This window comes from Medicago truncatula, chromosome 3, assembly GCF_003473485.1.
Source record: "Medicago truncatula cultivar Jemalong A17 chromosome 3, MtrunA17r5.0-ANR, whole genome shotgun sequence".
In the NCBI taxonomy this organism is placed as follows: Eukaryota; Viridiplantae; Streptophyta; class Magnoliopsida; order Fabales; family Fabaceae; genus Medicago; species Medicago truncatula.
Window position 1 is genome coordinate 39,883,080 of NC_053044.1, and position 20,520 is coordinate 39,903,599.

Here is a 20,520-nt window from a genome sequence, read left to right on the forward strand (position 1 = left end):
ACCAATTATTTTTTATCAAGGTGTCTTTTAGCAAAGTTATAATTAAAAAGTGGATATCACACCTTAAGGTGTGACTTGCTAAAAAACACCTCTAAAGAGTGTCTTCTTGCAAAACCCTAAATATAATTATTGTATGTCCCTCAAAGTCATTTTGCAACTCATCCCAACCTTTTCTCTCTCTCCTCATTGCAAATAATAATAAAAAATTAGCAAAACTAAACATTTTTTTAATGAAACAACTAATAATTTTTTCATTAAAAAAATGAATTTTTGTCCATGGAAATATAGAATTTAAAAACTTTCTGTCAAATAATCCACAACCTTGATACACACTCTCCAAAACTAACACATCAACTACATCCGAAAATACTCTAAGATAATAATATAAAGGAAAAAAAGAAAGTCATATATTGAAATTGTTCTGACTCATGTCTCTTGGAGAAGAGAACTTAAGCCAATATATATATATATATATATATAGCTCCTTCAAAAAAATATATAGCATTGACCTCTGTTTTTCTTTAACATAGCAAACAATATAAGACTTGTTTCAAGATGTATTCAACCAAGCCTTTATTTTAGGCAGTTGATTTTTTACAAGAGTTTAGGGATTTAATTGATGTGGCTGACTTGCTATTTTATAGGGAAAAAACAAGTCGAAGTTGGTCCATGTTTTACTCTCAATAAACCTATTATCTTGGTATTTTACTTGTAAAACGTGAGTCTGAAGTTGGTCCACTTTTTACTCCCACTAAACCTGTTATCATAGCATTTTGCTTGTAACATAAATGCTAAAATCAGCCCCACTAATTGTTATACAGTTATGAGTTTTGGGTCAGTAGAGCTATTTCTATATGGACTCAAGTTATGATCCAAGTCTAAGATTAAGAAATTATCATCTATGAAATTGTTCATTCTTAAGAGCACTTTAAAAGTGATTGAACCGATCTTAAAATTACTTTATTATTAACAAGACATATGCCCATGGTGCATGTATGCAAGACAAAATTGCATATCTCATGTAATGTAAAGTGGTAAAGTGGTAAAGTGGTTAGTTGCATGTATTGACAAGTTGTAAGATGCACGAGATACAAGTGACATGTTTCACATGGAAGACAAGTGACTTGTTGTATGTAAGGGACTGTAGTTTACCTTTTCTACAAATAGCTTGTTGAGAGTGGAAAAAAAATATAGAAAGGAAATATGGTTTATCTCGTAAAGTTTCTCCTAGTATTAGTATTCTTCTATTGCAAGAGATGGGGTAATTTGTCTCTCATTGTATTTAGAGATCTTGTAATTTCTCCAACTTAGCAAATGTTTTCTACTTTTGCCCCGTAGTCTTTTTCTGTATTTGTTGAAAGATTTCCACGTAAATATTATGTGTGTTGTTCTTTTTTTCTCATCTCATATTTTAACTACATGATAATATTTTGTTACCCTAGTATCCAACATTCTCTATCCAAAAATTTACACCAAGTTTTGAAGTGAGTAAAGGTTTAAAAAGGCTTGCACCAAAAAAAGAAGTTTAGAAAGGCAAAACAGAAATGTTATTGAGCTATGTATTTGATAGGAGATTAGTGCTCAATTCTTTTATCGTTTCGACTTTACTGATTTAAATGTATTGTTTTAATTGTATAACATTTTTAAATGGATTTAGAAATCTAACTCTAGTAAGCAGTGAAAATCTGAGCAGACTAGCACTCGGACAGACCCGTGTTTAATTAGGCAACATTAACATAAACAAAACAAATTCCAACATAATTCAGAGGTTTTTTTATAAATAATAGCAAGACAAGTGAGTGAGTCATTTTCATTCATCCGTGTCAACAATGCATGCCATAAAATAATGAGATGAGTGGACCCTAACTCACCAAACCAAACCAAAGAAATTTTCAGATGATGATGCATTGTATGTATATTGTATATTGTATTGTCCTTAGTCTCACTGCATTATATTGATTTTGGTGCGTCAACACGTCACTAATTCAATGTCGTATAGTGCTAGTGCTAACGTTGTAATCAATGTCTCAAATGTTAGCTTCTTACCATATATTTCGAATCTCATCACACATCCTTAAACACAAGAAGAAACGTATCATCAAAGTCTACTTCACACTCCACCATCTTCTTTTCAATAATAGAGATATATAATATGAAAATTTGCATATTTGAATCTTAGGTTGTGTTGTGGTTCATGTTTCATGGTGGTGAAGCTGATGAAGAACAAGGGAAACTAAAGTAAGTAAATGTTTGTTTAACTAGGATGCTCTAAAAAAACTTATTTGACTTATGCTTATGTGTATGCACTAGACCAATTTTTTTAGCGGAAAATGTTAATATGTTAATTTTTGTATGTACTTGTTAAAAAAAATTAGCCATTTATTGAAAATTTCATTTAGTTGCACGTGTGTATGGGGGTGAGCAGGGGACTCTGCTTCTTTGTCTCCACAATTTGATGAAATTATATGTTGAGCTTACTCATGATAGTTGTAAATTTACATTTACGCCTAATATTTCACTAAAGGCCCCCTTGAAACTATAGTGTGTGTATCTCTTTCTTAATCAAAACAAAAAAAAAAGTTATAGTGGTGTGTATCTAGTATTCTCTTTGATATATATACATTTATTTACACCTAATATTTCACTAATTTCGGATCATCCATCTATAATGAATGGTTCCTTGGTAACAAAGCCTACCTTTTTTATTGGTAACAGACTCTTATTTTTCTCTAAAATTTATGTAGCACAAATAAATCTCGGATTTACTCAAAACCTTTTTCGGTTCCTATTTATTTTATCACTTCCACGTATATATAACCCCCTCTCTAAAAAGTATAAAATCACACTCTCTCTTACTCACACTCACACTCACACCCTACAAGGCTTCCTAAAACCGTAGAGTTTTTGTGCTAGGAAGAAAAACATTTAAGGCAAGAGCTTTTCTATACAAGTCAAAATTAGACTTGATTTAGGTGTTGTTTATGCATGTTTGGTGTTTATAGTAAAATAAAAATAAAAAGGCTTAATTTTTATGATAATAGAATGTTGTGCTTGAAAACCTCTTTGATTTTTTTTTTGGTTACGAAAACCTCTTTGATTAATCAAGAGAGAATAATTTTAATGCAACATATATTCTTGGCTGTACTTTTCTTAAGAGATGACAGTTTGGATTATTATTATTATATGATATGATGATATATGGTTTTGGGTTGAACGTAAGTATGAAATAATAAAAATGAAAATTTTATAATAAGATTGTCTTTGGGGTCATGTGTATAATATCATTTTAATTTTGTGGGTGTGTAAGTGACAGGATTGTATTTTTGTTGTTAACCTCTTAGTACAACATATGCATCTCTTTGACTTAGTTGCAGTTGAATTTTACTGATGGGTAATTATATCCGGATCACCCTAGTCTTACAAGCATACACATTTTAATTTATTTATTTTTATCGTCAAACTGAATTAAGGACTAATAGAAAATAAATAACTTTTTGTGATTGAAATTATGGCAAACTTTCTTTAAATACACATATTTATTTATTTACTACTTTTAGGAAAACCACTAACACAAACTAATTAAACTATGCAACTTTAATTTATCTATGCAGGATTCACATGTCCAAGTCCCATATTGTACTAGCTGATACTTGAAGTGTTTGGTGCACCCTTAGCCACAGTCTTTACTTTTGTCCCATTGTTACAAGTCTCTGACAATTTATATTCACGTGTGTGAAACTTGCATCCTGTGTATTATTCAGCACTATATAGTACACCCTCTCTGTGTAATTTCTACACAAACTAACATGGATGCTAGAAATTTGTTGAAGTTCCTGGTTTTTTCATTTGGTATAGCACTAGTTATACTTGCTACCTGGTTTCACCTTCCTTCATCATTCAACAAAGAAGCTCTAGACTGCAACATCTTCTCTGGATGGTGCACCTCAAAGAACCGTTTTCAATCTTCAAATCCAATCCACAAACCATCCTTCTCCACTCGCCGTCAACAACCAAACCATGAATCCGATGAACCTCGCCACCCTTTAGACCCTCTAACCATCCAAGAATTCAACAAAGTTCGTGCGATCCTCTCGACACACCCTCTTTTTAAGTCCTCAAACAGTTACACTCTCAATTCCATTGTTCTAGAAGAACCAGACAAAGAACTTGTCCTCAAATGGAAAAATGGTCAACCATTACTTCCTAGGAAAGCCTCTGTGGTTGCACTTGATAAACGTGTCACTCACACTCTCACTGTTGATCTTAGCACAAGTGAAATAACCAACCATGAAACAAGGCCAGGTTCTTCTGGATACCCTACAATGACACTTGAGGAAATGGTTGCTGTACTCGATGTTCCATTGAAGAGTGGCGAGTTTAACAGCACGATTAGAAAACGCGGTGTGAATTTAGCAGACCTTGCATGCCTTCCAGTCGCTTCAGGGTGGTATGGAACACCGGTTGAAGAGAATAGAAGATTGATTAAGGTGCAGTGTTATTCAAGCAAAGGCACTGTCAATTTCTACATGAAACCGATAGAAGGTTTAACTGTGTTGGTTGATATGGATAAGAGAGAGGTTGTGTCCATTACAGATAATGGACTAAACATTCCTGTCGCAAATGGTATCGACACTGATTACCGTTACTCAGTTCAGAAACTCAACGGAGAGTTGAACTTGATAAATCCAATTTCCTTGGAACAACCAAAAGGTCCAAGCTTTACAGTTGATGGACATTTGGTGAAATGGGCTAATTGGGAATTTCATCTCAAACCCGACCCTAGAGCTGGAACCATTATTTCTCAAGCTAAAGTGAGAGATCCAGATACATTAGAGATGAGAAATGTTATTTACAAAGGGTTCACTTCTGAACTTTTTGTGCCTTATATGGATCCTACTGATGGATGGTATTTTAAGACATACATGGATGCTGGTGAGTATGGATTTGGTTTGCAAGCAATGCCTTTAGACCCTTTAAATGATTGTCCAAGAAATGCTTACTACATGGATGGAGTGTTTACTTCTGCTGATGGAACACCATATGTTCAACCAAACATGATTTGCATTTTTGAGAGTTATGCTGGTGACATTGCTTGGCGACACGCCGAGTGTCCAATCACTGACATTAAGGTAATAATTTCAGTACTCATGACATAATCACTGTCTTATTACAGATTCATCAAACTAGGAATGTTAAATCCTCTATTTTATTCTAAGAGTTTAATTCTTATTGTAATATGTACATATTTTCATTTTTATACTTTGATTACTTATTTTGAGTTTATGCTATTGTGGCAGGTTACAGAAGTGAGGCCAAAGGTGACACTGGTGGTTAGAATGGCAGCAGCAGTGGCAAACTATGACTATATCATGGATTGGGAATTTCAAACAGATGGGCTAATCAGATCCAAGGTAGGTGTTGAAAATTAAGTTTATTTAGTTTGAAAAATATTCTTGTTTAGGGAATTGTGCTGAGATTAATACTTCCAATAATAATCTCTGTAGAGAGGAGACTATCTTGTCCATAGTTTTGGAGTGTGTACAATAAACTATTCATCAAGTTACATTGACATAGTTTTGGAGTACTATTTAATTTAAGGACACCAGAATTTATGTGACATATGCAATGTATTTCAATTATAAATTGTAATCACTAAAAAAATGGACAAGTTGAATTGTAGATTGATGGTTTAAGGTAAGAGGTTGGACAAATATTTATAGATTGATGCTACATGTTTTGTCTCATTGTATTAAATAACTTAAGCTCACATCAAATTTTGTTTCTGATGTAGGTTGGACTAAGTGGTATCTTGATGGTGAAAGGAACAACCTATGATCACATGAACCAAGTACCAGACCAAGAATATCTGTATGGAACCCTTTTAAGCGAAAACATTATCGGTGTAATCCATGACCATTACGTCACATATTACCTTGACATGGACATTGATGGCTCAGACAATTCATTTGTAAAGGTAAACATAAAGAAGCAAGAAACCTCTCCAGGAGAGTCACCAAGAAAGAGTTACCTGAAAGCTGTGAGAAAAGTGGCTAAGACAGAAAAAGATGCTCAAATAAAGCTTCAACTATATAACCCGTCCGAATTTCATATGGTGAACCCTTCAAAGAAAACTAGAGTGGGGAACCCTGTTGGGTACAAATTGGTTCCAGGTGCTACAGCAGCTAGCTTACTTGATCATGATGATCCACCACAAAAGAGAGCAGCTTTTACAAATAACCAAATTTGGGTCACTCCTTATAACAAGAGTGAGGAATGGGCAGGTGGCTTGCTTGTTTACCAGAGCCAAGGCGATGATACTCTTCAAGTGTGGTCTGACAGGTTAGAGATTATTTTCATAATTCTATTTTGGAAATTGCTACTTCCAACGAAAATTATTTTCGCGGAAGCATCACGACAGCTTAATTGTAACTACACTGGACCCCTTTATTAACTGTACTCCACCCTTATTTTCCGCATCTAAATTGATCTAACGCTCCTCAATGCTCCGCGATACATTCGTGGTGATAATTCTCGCTCTCTATAGCATTGCTCTTCTATTTTTTTTAGGGCGACCCTTGGTGCAATCATAAGATTGTTCCGATTACGAGTTTTAGTCGTACATTGAATAAGATATATATGACTTAAAAATATGTTTATAAGTTTTAGGCAGTCTTCACACTATAAGTCGGTTTTATAAGGGTTGAGTTAGACTCGACCCTAAATTGACTTGAAAATATGTTTATAAGTGTTAGTAGTCTTCTCACTATAAGTCAGCTTTATAAAGGTTAGTTAGACTCGAGTCACTCGACCCTAAATTCTAAGTTGTCAAAGTAAGATTGAGAATAAGGAGTGTTTAGCATGAATTATGAATACATAAATTATATATGTACATGTCTCATATTGATGATATTTTAATGTGCAGGGATCGTCCAATTGAGAACAAGGACATTGTGTTATGGTACACAGTAGGGTTCCATCATGTACCATGTCAAGAGGACTACCCTATCATGCCTACTGTATCTTCAAGCTTTGATCTGAAGCCAGTCAATTTCTTTGAAAGAAATCCAATCCTAAGAATGCCACCAAATTTCCAAGATGATTTACCTGTTTGCAAGGCACAAGATTCAGCTTGAGATCCTATCTATTGCTTTTAGTCTTTTTTTTCTTTTCTTTTTTTGTCAATGCTTTTAGTCTTAACTATGTGTATAAATGATGTCGAAACAAACTCGTGGCTTTAAATAATTTAGTAACGGTAATGGTCAAACTTTGACTGTAATGTGAAAATATGTAGAATGTTTCATCGGTGTTTTTTTTTTTTTTTTTTTTTAAGAAGTGTCATCTGTGTACATGCCAAATAATAACAAATCATGAGTTGGTCTAATGGAAGCATATTAGTTCCCATGATTACTAAGGATTTAGACTAATGGTAAAAGAATATGTATTGAATCCGGAGGCATTTCTTGTTGTTCTTTGCCTTGAAGACCATCATCCCTTCACACTAATTTTTTATTGAAAACATAAGTTCTCCAAGTGAGAAGAAATAAAAGAAGTGTGAGGATATGTTAGGCCGGTCTAATACTTGCATTAATATTATATTAGATTTTGTATTTTAAATCATATAAACGGTTTTTCTATCATGTGTAAATTTACACATGTTAAGAAGTTTAAAGTGGTAATTTTGACTTGGAACTTGTGCATTTCATATTAAATATGTAGCTTTTTAATAAATAAGTTTTGTTTTTCGATAAAAAAAATTACTACTTTTAGATATTTTAACATGTGCAATGTTGCACATGATAGAAAAACCCTAAACTAAAGGTAGGGTTTTGTTAACTAATGCTTTTGAGACACTTATTAAAGAATCAAATATAAAGTAGTATTGCATTTGAAGTTGTGTAGTTAATTCTTTAAAAGTTTAAAAAGTGTCACTCATAACACAGTTAAAAAAAGTGTCACTCTTAACATAAAATTTCCTTTGTTGTCTTCCTTAATAAAACATCACCAAACACTTGTAAGCATTTTCTTTAAAGGTGTTATTATGAAATAGAATTTAAAGATGATGTCATGAAGTTAAATTCTTTAAAATGTCAAGTTAAAAAAATCATAACTTGTACCCCAAAAAAACATCATAGCAGTGGAACTTAAAATCATTGTTCGGTCATATTTGACATTTTCTAAAAACATATTTATGGAGAGTCTAACTAAACTAAATCTATTCTAACCATATCCCTTTAAAACATAATTGTCAAATCAATTCAAAAAGAAGTTATGGCTAAGAGGAGAAGTATGTCAATATAATTTACTTATATGATTCATAAGTAAAAGCTATACACAAAAAATAATAGAACCCAAAAATGGTAAACTAGTCATGTTCATTTGGTGGAAATAAAATAAGCAATCGTGTATTCGATCGATCCTAGGAGGAGGAGTAATGCGATTTTTGAGCGTTTTCCTTAACATAATCAATTTAAAAAAATATTATAGGGTGGTAGGGGCGTAGGGCCAGCCATAAAAAATGATAATCCATGAAGAGAACCAAATTTTTAACGCCAATCTCCTTTTTCCTATACCAAGTAATCAATCCGTCAAGAATAGTTTCCGGAACAATTTCAAACATAATTTCCAAATTATTTTATCTCCTCTCTCTCTTTAATGCTCTCATTTCATCTTCATTTTCATCAGCCATATTGTCACAGTTATTTATTTTGTAATGACTCCAAGACACTCTTTTCCTTCCTTTACAAACCCCATTCATCATATTCACACCCAACCCAATCTGTTTCTCTTCCTCCCTTCCAATTTTAAATTTCACCCTTTCTCTTCCCTTTGCCAACTCCATCCTAGTGTCTTTCTCTTCTTTTTCAGCAATGCCATTGTTCTTTAACATGACACTGTTTTCCGAGTAACTGCTGTAATCTTCCATGGCAAGCGAATGTTCCCACAATTTCTCACCGCATTTCCTCTCCTTAACCGAAACCAGGTCCCTTTTTTTATATAAGCTTTCACTAGGAAAATCTGGGAGCCATCTTGGTATATGCAAACCTTGTGTTTTTGTATTCTCAGAGCAGTATATTGGTGTACCAGATTCAATAGTTATTTCTGGATTTTGACTTCCACAAACATTTTTTGATGGAATTGGTTTGGAAAATGGTACTTGATTGGAGAATTTAACGAAATCCACTATCTCTTTTAGAGCTGCGGACTTCAGCAGGTTACTTTTGTGTGTTTTTGAACCACCAGTAAAGCCTCGAACTGAGCACAGATCATGAATGCCATTGATGAGGTCAAAGAAGTTGGACTCGGTACGGTTGGATGCATTAGCAAACGAGGCAGCTGATCTTGCAATGGCTTCGATATATTTTGTGGTAACATTAGTTAAGGCTTCAAGAGCATTAAATTTGGACCTTTTGTAGCCAACTGACCGGCAGATTTGAGAAACTGCAGTTTTGGCTATAGCAAATGAGAATTCTGATGGGGTTTCTGCTACTTGAACATCATTTACTCGTAGACCCCTTTTCTTTTTGCCTTTTGCCCTTCGGAGTAGCTTTGCTGCGGCTTTTGTGGTGCTTCTCTCTTGCATAGGGTTCATGGGCAGAATGAATGACGAGAAGAAGGAAGATATAACTCAGAATCCTATGCAAATCCCCTAGAGTCAGGATTTGTCCGAAATATGTCAGCAAAGATGCATAACAGCTCCTTTCCTGCCATAAAGAAATTGCTGATAATAAAATACACAGAACATGAAGATGGATAGGCATGTAAGAGAAACTATTAACTGAGAGAAACAGATGACCGAAGACATTGAATATATATACCAACTTTTTTATAAAAGTGTAGTAGAAATTAAAGAGAAGGAAAAAAACAGTATCAGAAAGAAAATTATGCTGACAATCCATCATAGTTGTGACAAAAGTGGAAACAAAATTTTCAGACATGACCGGTAGGATAGTGAGCAGTGTTGTCAAAATGGAGGCCATGGTAGAATGGCAACCTCCATAGGCAACTTAAAAAGGGATACCATCATGGCATGTTTATATGGCAGATTGTTAGCCTTCCACCAACAACAACACTAATAGTGAACTGGATTCCTCAAAACGAGTATCTACAGTAGATAAACTAAGAAACTAAAACCCTGTTCTTATTAAAGACATCAGAAAGCATGTTTAGTTTGTTATCCAAGTAATTCATATCTGCAAAAGAAAACTTTTCTGCTCCTCAATATTTTTGCATGTTGTTTACAACTTCATGACCCAACTTCAGTATCTATTCTCATCCCATCAATATTTCCTTCCCGAAATATATAAAACACTATACGTACTTTCTTCTCACATCTCTCTTTCCACGGTGTACTTTGCTTTTATATTTCTTTAATTTCTTGTACATCAGTCCCTTTTCCTCATTTACCTATATGTGTTGGTATTCGACAGTAGATACTCACCCAATGAATCCAAACTTGCAATCCAATGACATTACCAATCAAAGATTAAAATCTCAACCGGCTTACCTGGACCCTTCTAATTTTTAAATGGGTCGCAGTAGGTAGCAAGCCGAAAACATCGCCCGAATAATCACACATTAAAGAGTAAAGCAAAACAAAATGATCCTAGTGAAAAGTCTATCCAAAAGTGTTCACTCATTGTTTATCAGATATTTACATTCGTAAAGATAATGGTAATAACAAACGTGTATTATACAAATCCCCAATTGGGACCCTTGTTCCCTACGCAAACAAGCAAAAATCTATAATTTTCTTGCAGTGACACTTCCACAGCACTAAAACCGACATGACGACATCTCATCAAAACAGTTTCTTATCGACGCCCTAGAAGGAGGAACACAGTTGTGTGGTTTGAGACACCAAAGAAGTGCTATATAAGAGGTCCGGGGTTTGATCCCTCCCCTTAACAAATTACCCCTCTACCGAACAAATTAACCGCTAACATTTGTCTATTAAAAAAACAGCTTAATAGTGTGCATTATTCATTATGAAACATGGTAGATTAGTGGGTTGGTAAAGAATAAGATCAATTCTTCATTCAAATAATACTCTAGTTATAATAAAATAAAATAAAACCCTATACAAGAGTTCAACAACAAAACATTCACTCAAAACTAGTATCATTCATAATGTGGAGACACTCTGAGTATCAGTGATAAAGCAAGTCTTCAGTTTCGAGTAGTTTATGAGTTTTGAACGTAGCGTCAAGGTTTCAAAAAAAGGACCGGTACCGGGATTGCGGCCGTTACAAAACGGTATCAGCAGCCACCGTGACCGTTTTTGGACCTTTTCACGCCGAGAACAAAAATCACAGGAGAAAAGGAATCGAATCTCATATTAAAAAAAAAAAAAGCACAAGAATACAAGAACAGGAAATCAATTACTTACTTCTCTTCCTGCTTGCGATTTGCGATTCTGGTGTTGCCGTTTCTTGCTTCACTCTCTTGTTCAGGTTTGCGATTTGCGATTTTGTTGTGTTTTTTTTGAGTTTTTCTACTTGCACCCTAGTTAATCATGGTTGCACCCCAAAATGACAAGATTACTCTTTGATAAAATTTGATTTTCAAAAAGCCTATTCCTTCTTTTTTTGTTACACCCCAAAACCCTTCTTCCAAAATCATAATTCTCCAATCGATCGATTGTGTTTTGCGAAGATTTTCAAAACCATACTTTCTCACGTCCATTCATGATTTCAAAGAAAATTCGAAGCAAATCAGGTTAGCAAGTGTTGTTCTTCAATCGATTGTGTTTTCTTGTTATGGGTTCTCAGTTCTAATTTTGTGTTTTCCTTGTTCTGCGATTCACAGTTCTGCGATTTTGTAAAATCAGTTTAAGTAGGTTCATGTAAACTCAGTTTAAGTAGGTTCATGTAAACTCAATTTAAGTAGGTTCATGTAAACTCAGTTTAAGTAGGTTCATGTTAACTCAATTTAAGTAGGTTCATGTAAACTCAGTTTAAGTAGGTTCATGTAAACTTAGTTTACATGAACCTACTTAAACTGAATTTAAGTTAACCTTGCCAATGTAAATTAAAACCGTAATCGTACAGTGCATCATTGCAGTTGAAGGAAAAAATTGAAACTAGCAAATAGAAGAAGAAATTCACTTACTTATATCCAATTTGAGTATGGATGAAAAATATTTTGATTCACTCTTTAATTTTCATGGAGATTGATATTGAACACCAAATTGTTTGATCGATCGCTTTGTGGGGTGAAAGAGGGTGAAATTCACTGACAATGAATAAAATTAGGGTTTTAAGAAAATTTATATAAAAGGACAATTTTGGTATTATAAAAAAAATTTAAGAAAATTTGGGTGTAACCAAAAAAACATGGGGTGTAAATAGAAAAACTCGTTTTTTTTTAGTGAATAACACACGTATTAATAATAATTATAATTAATAATTACTTTTAATGCAATTCGTCCTTGTAATTTAGAGGCGTTTTGATTTTCGTCCTTATAAAAAAAATATTAAATATATCCTGCAAAAAATTGTTTTAAAAAGAACCTTGAACCCACTTCAATTATGATTTGACTTTAGCCACGTGACAGTTGCTGATCGTGCAACTTTTACCATGTGGCATGCCACATAATTAAAAAAAATATTTTTTCAAAATTCTAAAAATTCTTTTTTTAAATTAAAAAAATCTGAAAAAAAATTTAAAACTTGAAAAAAACTGAAAATTAAATTTTTGAAAATTATATATTAAATTTTTTTTTGAAAATACTGAAAATTATATTTTCAAAAATTTTGAGATTATATAATTTTTAATTTTATTTTTCAAACATTTATTTCTAGATTTAAAAAAAAAAAACTAATTTCCAATTTTTTTCTTAATATTTATAAAAAAAATGGAATTTTTTATTTTTTTTCAATTTTTTTTATTTTAAAAAATTATTTTTAGAAATTAAAATTTTTTAATGACGTGGACTGCCACGTGGCAAAATTTTGCATGGATTTTTTAATTTTTTTTTTACAAGGACGAAAATCAAATATTTAAGCCCTTATTTATTAAGCATCCCTTGAGTTTAGCTCAGTTGGTAGGGATAATGTATAATATATGCAATGTCTGGGGTTCAAATCCCAGACAACACAAAAAAAAATCTTTTATTTATTAAGTTCAAGGTAATTTTAAATTGACACTCTTAAATTGAGTATATAGGTAAGAAATACTAGATGAAACTTTAGAGAAAAAATTGGGACTTTGATGTTAGAACTTTGATTGTATATGTTGTTGTGATTATGATTTTGTTGGTGAATTACCACCATGACTCATCAACAAATTCTTCATATGACTACCAAAAATAGAACCACCAAGAAGTTCTGGATTATTTGATTATGTCTTTGGAGGAAGTGGAAATAACAATGATGAAGGTGATAGTGGAAATGGGGGTTTGAATTGTGACCCTTTTAAAAATTATTCCTTAAACTTGAATAAGTTTATATACTCAAGAAAGTTCTTGGTAAGAGTTAAACAAATAATAATATTTGTTAATTAAAATAAAAGGATCAGAGAATTTCAGATTATATATTTAAAAATAAAGTAAATAAAAGGATTAGAGAATTCTGAAATATATGACTGAAATAAATAAAGTAATAAAGGGACCAGAAAAAATATTCATATTGAAAGACATTGAATATGAATTATGAAAAATATGAGAGAGAGAGAGAGAGAGAGAGAGAGAGAGAGAGAGAGAGAGAGCCAATTGTCTTGACATCTTGCTATATTATAGATGGTTGGAGTCTTTGAAGCTCACTTGAAATATACATAAACACAGTGGCAGATCTTGATTTATTTTCTTCGGGGGTACCAAACAGTTATGAAATATATATTAAAATGATTCAAAGTATACCAATAGAAGTCAAGTGCTATGCTGGTATGTATTGCTGCAAACATACATGGTTGGTGCAGGTTTGAGTCCCATGTGGGATGTATTTTTTTGGATAAAAGATTAAAAATACATCAGAATATATAAAAAAGGAAAATGCTTCTTTCTACGAATGTCAATCCACGAAATCCACGTTAAATCCAAATCCGTTTACAACCACTACCCTCTTTGTATTCCACCAAGTACCTAATTAATTGTCATTCACTATTTAATTAAAGAACACGTGTACATTCTTAGTTTTCGTAGGCAATTTTAATCGTGGTATATAGCAGAACTCTATAAAAAATACACTTACAAAGGGTCAAACATGCGACCTTCACCATATAGAGGCACCCCTTTACCACTGCAACCATTGAGAATTTACTGTAAGTATGGGCATAATGCTATAAATATAGTAAATTCAGGTGATGCCATGGCACCTGCCTGCCCTTGAGAAGATCTGCCCCTGCATAAACATACAACTGTTGTTTGTACGTTCCAAAACAACTCATGTGCATTTGCTTTGTTGCTTGATGCGCAAGGTTGCAAAAAAAATGTGTTATTCCAAGTGAAAAATGTTCTAAAGAACATTCTCTTCTTTCCAAGCCTTTTGAGACAACCCACGTGAGGTTGTAATAATACAACTATGATTAGTTGTAAATGGATGGAATATAATGATGTCATCTTTATCTCTTTGTAGTTTCACCAGAATGTTCTCAAGAACATTCTTTCTTTGTAAAACAATTTTTCTTCTTTCTTTAAAAACACATGATGTAATAATCCATCTGTGATCTTGTGTTAAATGGATGAGACATAATGACATCATCCTTATCCCTTTGTAGTTTTATTGGAATGTTCTTAAGAACATTTTATCTTTGTAAAACTATTTTTCTTCTTTCTTTAAGGCACTTGCTTTTTCAATATTTCTTTAAATGCAAAGCCTTTATGTAATCATGTGATATTTTTTCCATTTATGTCATATACAAAGTATCTTCTTTTGGTGAGACATAGGGAATATTTTGTTCTTGGATTTGTACCAAAAAGTTCATTTATGTCCTTTTGCTTATTTGCTTTGATAAGGACGTTTTCAACTTCACTTGTAATCTTAGAATGTTCTTCTCTTTAACAAGAACATTCTCATGAAACATTTCTCACAAAACACACTTGTAGATAACAAAATAATAATTGTAATATTTTTGTTATCTTTTAAAACATCAAATGAGGATGTTTTCTTCATTTTGTATGACCAAAATGATAATTGTAGGAACATGAGAAACCTTTCTCAAAGTCAAAATTCCTTTGATTGATTTCTGTTCTCCAAATCATATCTTGAATAGTGATAGAGGATTCTTGGACCATCATAAGTATTTTACGATAGAATCTCAAAGCATATGATCATGAATTTTCTTCTTTGATCATTCTCCGATCAACATCATAAATGAATGACTTAATAAATAATTCATTCATGAATTGATTTCTTTTTAAAGCTGATTCTAATCATTTTGATGAAATGATGAGAATAATTTCTAGTGTAATATGCATCCTCATAATGAGAACATTCTTTCACCGGAGTTGATAATGTTCTATTCTATATGGGATGACAATACATTCTCGGTTAATTAACCTTTAATTATTTTGTTGATGATGCAATTTATCTCATAGTTCATGTTGGTGATTGCACACAATGTTTCTTTCCATTGAGTATCTTTGAGATGTTTTAGTTTAGGCATGCATGTAATCATGAAGGTGCATTCAATCATTCTTTTGAACGAAACTTTTGTACCTTTTCCTTAAACTCTTTTTAGAAGCTATTTGAAGATAATTCATATCAAATTTTAATCATTTATTCCTCGAATCTTTAAGGCTTTGATGAAAACCATGTGGTGACAATGTCAAAAATATTTCTCTCTTCAAAGATTTTCATGTTGAAGATTTTTCTAAATATTTTCAATAGGCAAACATCTTTAAATGAATATGCAATATGATTTTCTCATTATCTTTTGTCTTGCATTGTAGGGTTTTAGGACAATGACAGATGACTCTAAGATAAGAGAGGTCGGGTTTGATGATGTAAGTTGGGCTTGGCCTAAATCTGGTTTAATTAGGGGGAGGGTGTGTAATAGTAAAATGATGGTATGAATAGAAATATGTTCAAAATTGCATTTTCATTGTATTCACTAAACACATTTTCAAACTTAGAGCTTATATCATTTAACTTTCATCTTTAAAAAAAAAAATCATTTAACTTTCAAAATACTTGCACCCTAGATGCATCTCAAAAACTTATTAAAAATATTTTCAAACTTAAAATAATAAAAATAATTGAATACTGATTGCTATCATAATTACACTTCACATATCACTTCTATGTTGTTGTTTTTATAAATCATTTTTCTAAATGAGAAAATTTGACTTTGCAATGTCATGCATAAAAACGAATCAAAAATTATATACAAAATAAACATGTATTGTCATTTTCTAAAATTTTGTTCTGCATGCACTTTTTTTTATATATACAATTTGTCCAATAAATTCGCAAATGTCAATATCAAATGAATAAGATATCTTTTAATATTTTTCTGTTGCACATAAATAAAAAATTACTTAACATGAGCTAAATTTGCACTGTATATTTGCACATGTCTACGTTGTATCTATTGAATCAAGACCATTGTTTGAACTTATTGTAGTAGTATCATGAAAGATTAGAGATGTGAGCTCTTCCATGAATCAATTTCTCTTTCTATATCTTTTGGTTGGATTTGGAATCCGGGAGATACCAATTTGCTATGCCAATTACAACCTTTAGCAATTCCTAAACAAATATTTGGTTTGTTAATAGTTGGGAAGCATAACACATCTTTTGGTTGGATTTGGAATCTGAGAGATACCAATTTGCTATGCCAATTACAACCTTTAGCAATTCCTACACAAATATTTGGTTTGTTAATAGTTGGGAAGCATAACACAAAATGGAAACAATAATTAGAACATAGAACAAATGAGTTCAAAAGGCAACAATGGTTTAAATCAGTGTGAGAAAAATGTGATAATTTAGGAAGATATCGGCGTGAAGATAAATGCGGTTATTTCGGACGAGCTCAAATCTCGATATAAACCAACTTATTTGATAATTTTTCGTGGTGAGGATCATAGATCCGTTACTCAATGCATGATTGGAGGTTGTCAGAACTCATAAATCGAGTATCAGAGGCAGAAGTTGAAAAACAACTATTTTTTCGAACAACTAATTAAGTAGAAATACAGGTCGCAAAGAGAGGAGGAAGATGGTGTTGATTTCACGGCTAACTGAAGCTATAGAGCAACAAAGGGAGGCCATGCATGAGTCTGGCAGCTAGGGTCTTTAAAGAGATAAAATAAATTAGGGATGGGCATGGTTCAGTTCGGGATGAAAACAGAACCGAACCAAATTGAACTGTTTGCTAAATTTAAAATAACTAAATTGAACTGTTTCCATTTCGAACTAAACTGAATTGTTTTAAACCTCACTGAACCGAACTGTTATTATTGATACCTTTGAAAAAATATGGATAAAAAAAATTGAATATTAGTTATTGAACTGAACTAAATTATTTCGAATTGAAATTAAGTTTCATAACTATTAGTAATGGTTCAGTTTTTTTTTTTGTTCAGTTCAGTTCTTTTTTTTTTTTGCCTACCCCTAAAATAAATCACAAAATGTCCGAAACGGTGGAATGGGTGATAATTTTTTTAAAAATAGTAATAGTAAAATAGGTGGAATTTTTATTACAAAAGTGAGAGGGAGGGGGACACTCGCGTTGGAAGTTCGTAGAAACTTATATATTGATGCCCTTAAAAATAAACTTTATATTGATTATTACTCTGTCTAAATCAACAATATCGTAAATTTTATACAAGGAGAATGTTAAACCGTGCCTCATGGGCATGGGTTAAACATCTAAAATAAATAAGATTTTATTAAAAAGTAGTGCAATAATTATTTGATCAAAAATAAAAGTTTATATTTACAAGACATAATTTCTATTTTTAAATTGCTTAACCAATATCCGAAAATACCAGAACCTTTATATAAATCATATAAAATACTCAGATATTTTATATGAAAAAAATTGATAGTAATAGGTTATCAACTCTCAAACCATATTATTTATGCTGTAATAATTGGAAGAAAAGTCTACCATATACATTATGTGATAAAAGTTTATGTGATAAAAAAATTGGTTCTTAAATTGTGGTTGTAAATATTTTATTCATATAAAATACTCTAATGTGATCGTGGTCGTTGTTGTATTTTAAACGTTTTTTAATTATGTGCAGTTGTGGTTGTGAATCTTCGATTCATATAAAATATTTGGTTGATTATAGTTGTTTTCATATTTTGATTTTTTTTTTGTGGTCGAAGTTTAATCTCTGTATCTTACATACATTATACATTGTTCCTACCAACTGAACAAATCTCTTTGATTATGTAAATTTGTGGTTGTGAATTGTGGATTAAGATAAAAATACTCTAATGTGATTGTGGTTGTTGCCTCATATTGAAATCTTTTTAATTAGGGTTAATAGCCTTTTACCCCCCTGCCATTTGGGGGTTTTTTGGTTTACCCCCCTACTAAAAAAAAACTTGGAGATTCCCCCCTGTAATATAAAGATTCCTTGGTGTATCCCCCTAATGTCTTCTGACTGGATTAATGAGATGATGTGGCACGCTGACTGTGTACTAATTAAAGAGGTGGCACGCTGACGTGGCTTTTTAAATTTATTTTCCAATTTTTTTTTGTTTCATTTGAATTTCTTTTATTAAAAACTTATTTTCATAAATTAAAAACACTAAAAAAAAAAAAAAAAAAACTTTTCTTCTCCATTTCCTCCTTCCTTCTCTCTTGTCCCTGCTCCCTATCCTCCTTCTCTTTCTGTTCTTCATTTTTTCTCCCTTCTCTCTCATTCCCATTTCCTCCTTCCTTTCTTATCTTCCTCCTTCCTATACCCTTCTCTCTTCTCTTTTTTATTGAAACCCCTTTTCAAGATCTATGTTTTCCCCAAATCATCAACATAAAAACCGTTATTCTCTCTGTTCTTGTTGTGTTGGTGTTGTTGAAGACGGTGGCGGCAATGGTTGTTCGCCGGAGAACCAACCCAAACGCGAATTTTGTTCGACAATTGTTTTACGGCGGCGGCTGCGAACTTTTTGAGGGAAATTTGTTGTTGTTGCGTGTTGTTGTTATGGGTTGTTGTTGTTGCTGTGAATTGAGAGGAAAGGAGCATTTGTATTGCTGGGTTTGTGTTTCTGGATTTGAGAGGAAAAGTGAGGGAATTGTGTTGTTGTGGGTTGTTGTTGTTTTTGTTTTTGTTGTGTGGTGTTAGTTGTGTTGTGTTGTGTTCTTGAAAGAGAAGATGAGATAGAGGGAAGAAGATGATGAGGTAAAAATTTGGGGATTGAGTTTGATGAAAAGATGAAGAATTGTGTTGGGAAGAAGAAGAAAGTTGCTGGAGAAGAAAGATGGGAAGATGAAGAATGGCCATAGTTTTTTTTTTTTCTTTTTTCTACAAAAAATAAAAATTCTGTATAATATTTTTTTTTTTGTAGAAAAGATATACTTTTTTTTTTAATTCCAATCATAATATGAAAATAAAATTTGAAAAATTATATAATCCGAAAATTTTATTTTATTTTAATTATCAAAATCTTAATTTTAGATTTTTTCGAAAAAATTAAATATAGAAAAAAATCAGATGTTTTTTTAAAATTTTATTCCATAATTTTTACAAATTTCAAAATTAACAAATTAGAAAAAAAATTTCATATATTTTTATTAAAAAAAATTATGGAACTTAATTTTCAAAATAAAATAATTAGATAATATTATTATTTTTTTCAATTTTTTATAATTTATGGAATTTTTTTTAAGCAGTAGGGGTACTTTAGGTATTTCACATCTTTAGTATTATTATTTTTTAAACTTTTTTATTATGTATGCCACGTGGAAATTAAAAAAATAAAAAAATACACAATCAGCAAGCCACATCATCTCAGTTATCCAGTCAGATGACCTTAGGGGGGTGAACCAAAGAATCTTTATTTTACAGGGGGGAATCTCCAAGTTTTTTTTTCGTAGGGGGGTAAACCAAAAGACCCCCAAATGGCAGGGGGGTAAAAGCCTATTAACCCTTTTAATTATGTAAAGTTGTGGTTCTGAATCTTCGATTCATATAAAATGCTCTGATGCGGCCATGGTCGTCGCCGTATATTGAAATATTTTTAATTATGTAAAGTAGCGGTTGTGAATCATTAATTCATATCATCTACTCTGATATCGATATGATTTTAATCGCACCAACATTGATATGGATATCAGTCGCGACATGAACAACGATGCGGTGACATTATATTTACAATTTGAAAATAATAAAGTTTTGTGTATTCATCGTATCGTGTCAATCTCGGACATTGACTGATGCACATTCGATTTCAGGATATGCTTAATCTGATTTGTAGTACGTGTTGATGTATAAACAAAAGGTAAAGTTACTCGTGCGTCTGCGCAGGGTCGTACACTAGTATTAAAACAAATAAACAAATGATAGGTTGAAATATTATTTTATAGGACTTTGTTGGACTGTGCTTCCATTGATACCTCCTAGTTATG

General features: G+C 32.1%; 2 protein-coding genes across 3 annotated transcripts; one reads left to right on the plus strand and one right to left on the minus strand.

The window, feature by feature from the left end:
* Nucleotides 1-1,975: 1,975 nt before the first annotated feature.
* On the plus strand, nt 1,976-7,300 carry LOC11436551 (primary amine oxidase). The gene is made up of 5 exons (XM_003601371.4): nt 1,976-2,238; nt 3,612-5,129; nt 5,298-5,411; nt 5,792-6,339; nt 6,923-7,300. Exons 2-5 carry the CDS (start codon nt 3,807-3,809, stop codon nt 7,131-7,133), a joined length of 2,196 nt encoding a protein of 731 aa, XP_003601419.1. The 5' UTR covers nt 1,976-2,238; nt 3,612-3,806; the 3' UTR covers nt 7,134-7,300.
* Nucleotides 7,301-8,355: 1,055 nt separating this feature from the next.
* LOC11429047 (uncharacterized) lies at nt 8,356-11,492 on the minus strand. 2 transcript variants are annotated; one of them, XM_003601372.4, is made up of 2 exons: nt 11,387-11,492; nt 8,356-9,701 (listed from the first exon to the last, which is right to left on the minus strand). In XM_003601372.4, exon 2 carries the CDS (start codon nt 9,587-9,589, stop codon nt 8,633-8,635), a length of 957 nt encoding a protein of 318 aa, XP_003601420.1. In that variant the 5' UTR covers nt 9,590-9,701; nt 11,387-11,492; the 3' UTR covers nt 8,356-8,632. The 2 variants fall into 2 exon arrangements, 1 of the variants encoding a protein (XP_003601420.1); XR_005645215.1 differs by lacking the exon at nt 8,356-9,701 and adding an exon at nt 9,713-11,284 and having other exon boundaries at nt 11,387-11,473.
* Between the last annotated feature and the right edge of the window lie 9,028 nt (nt 11,493-20,520).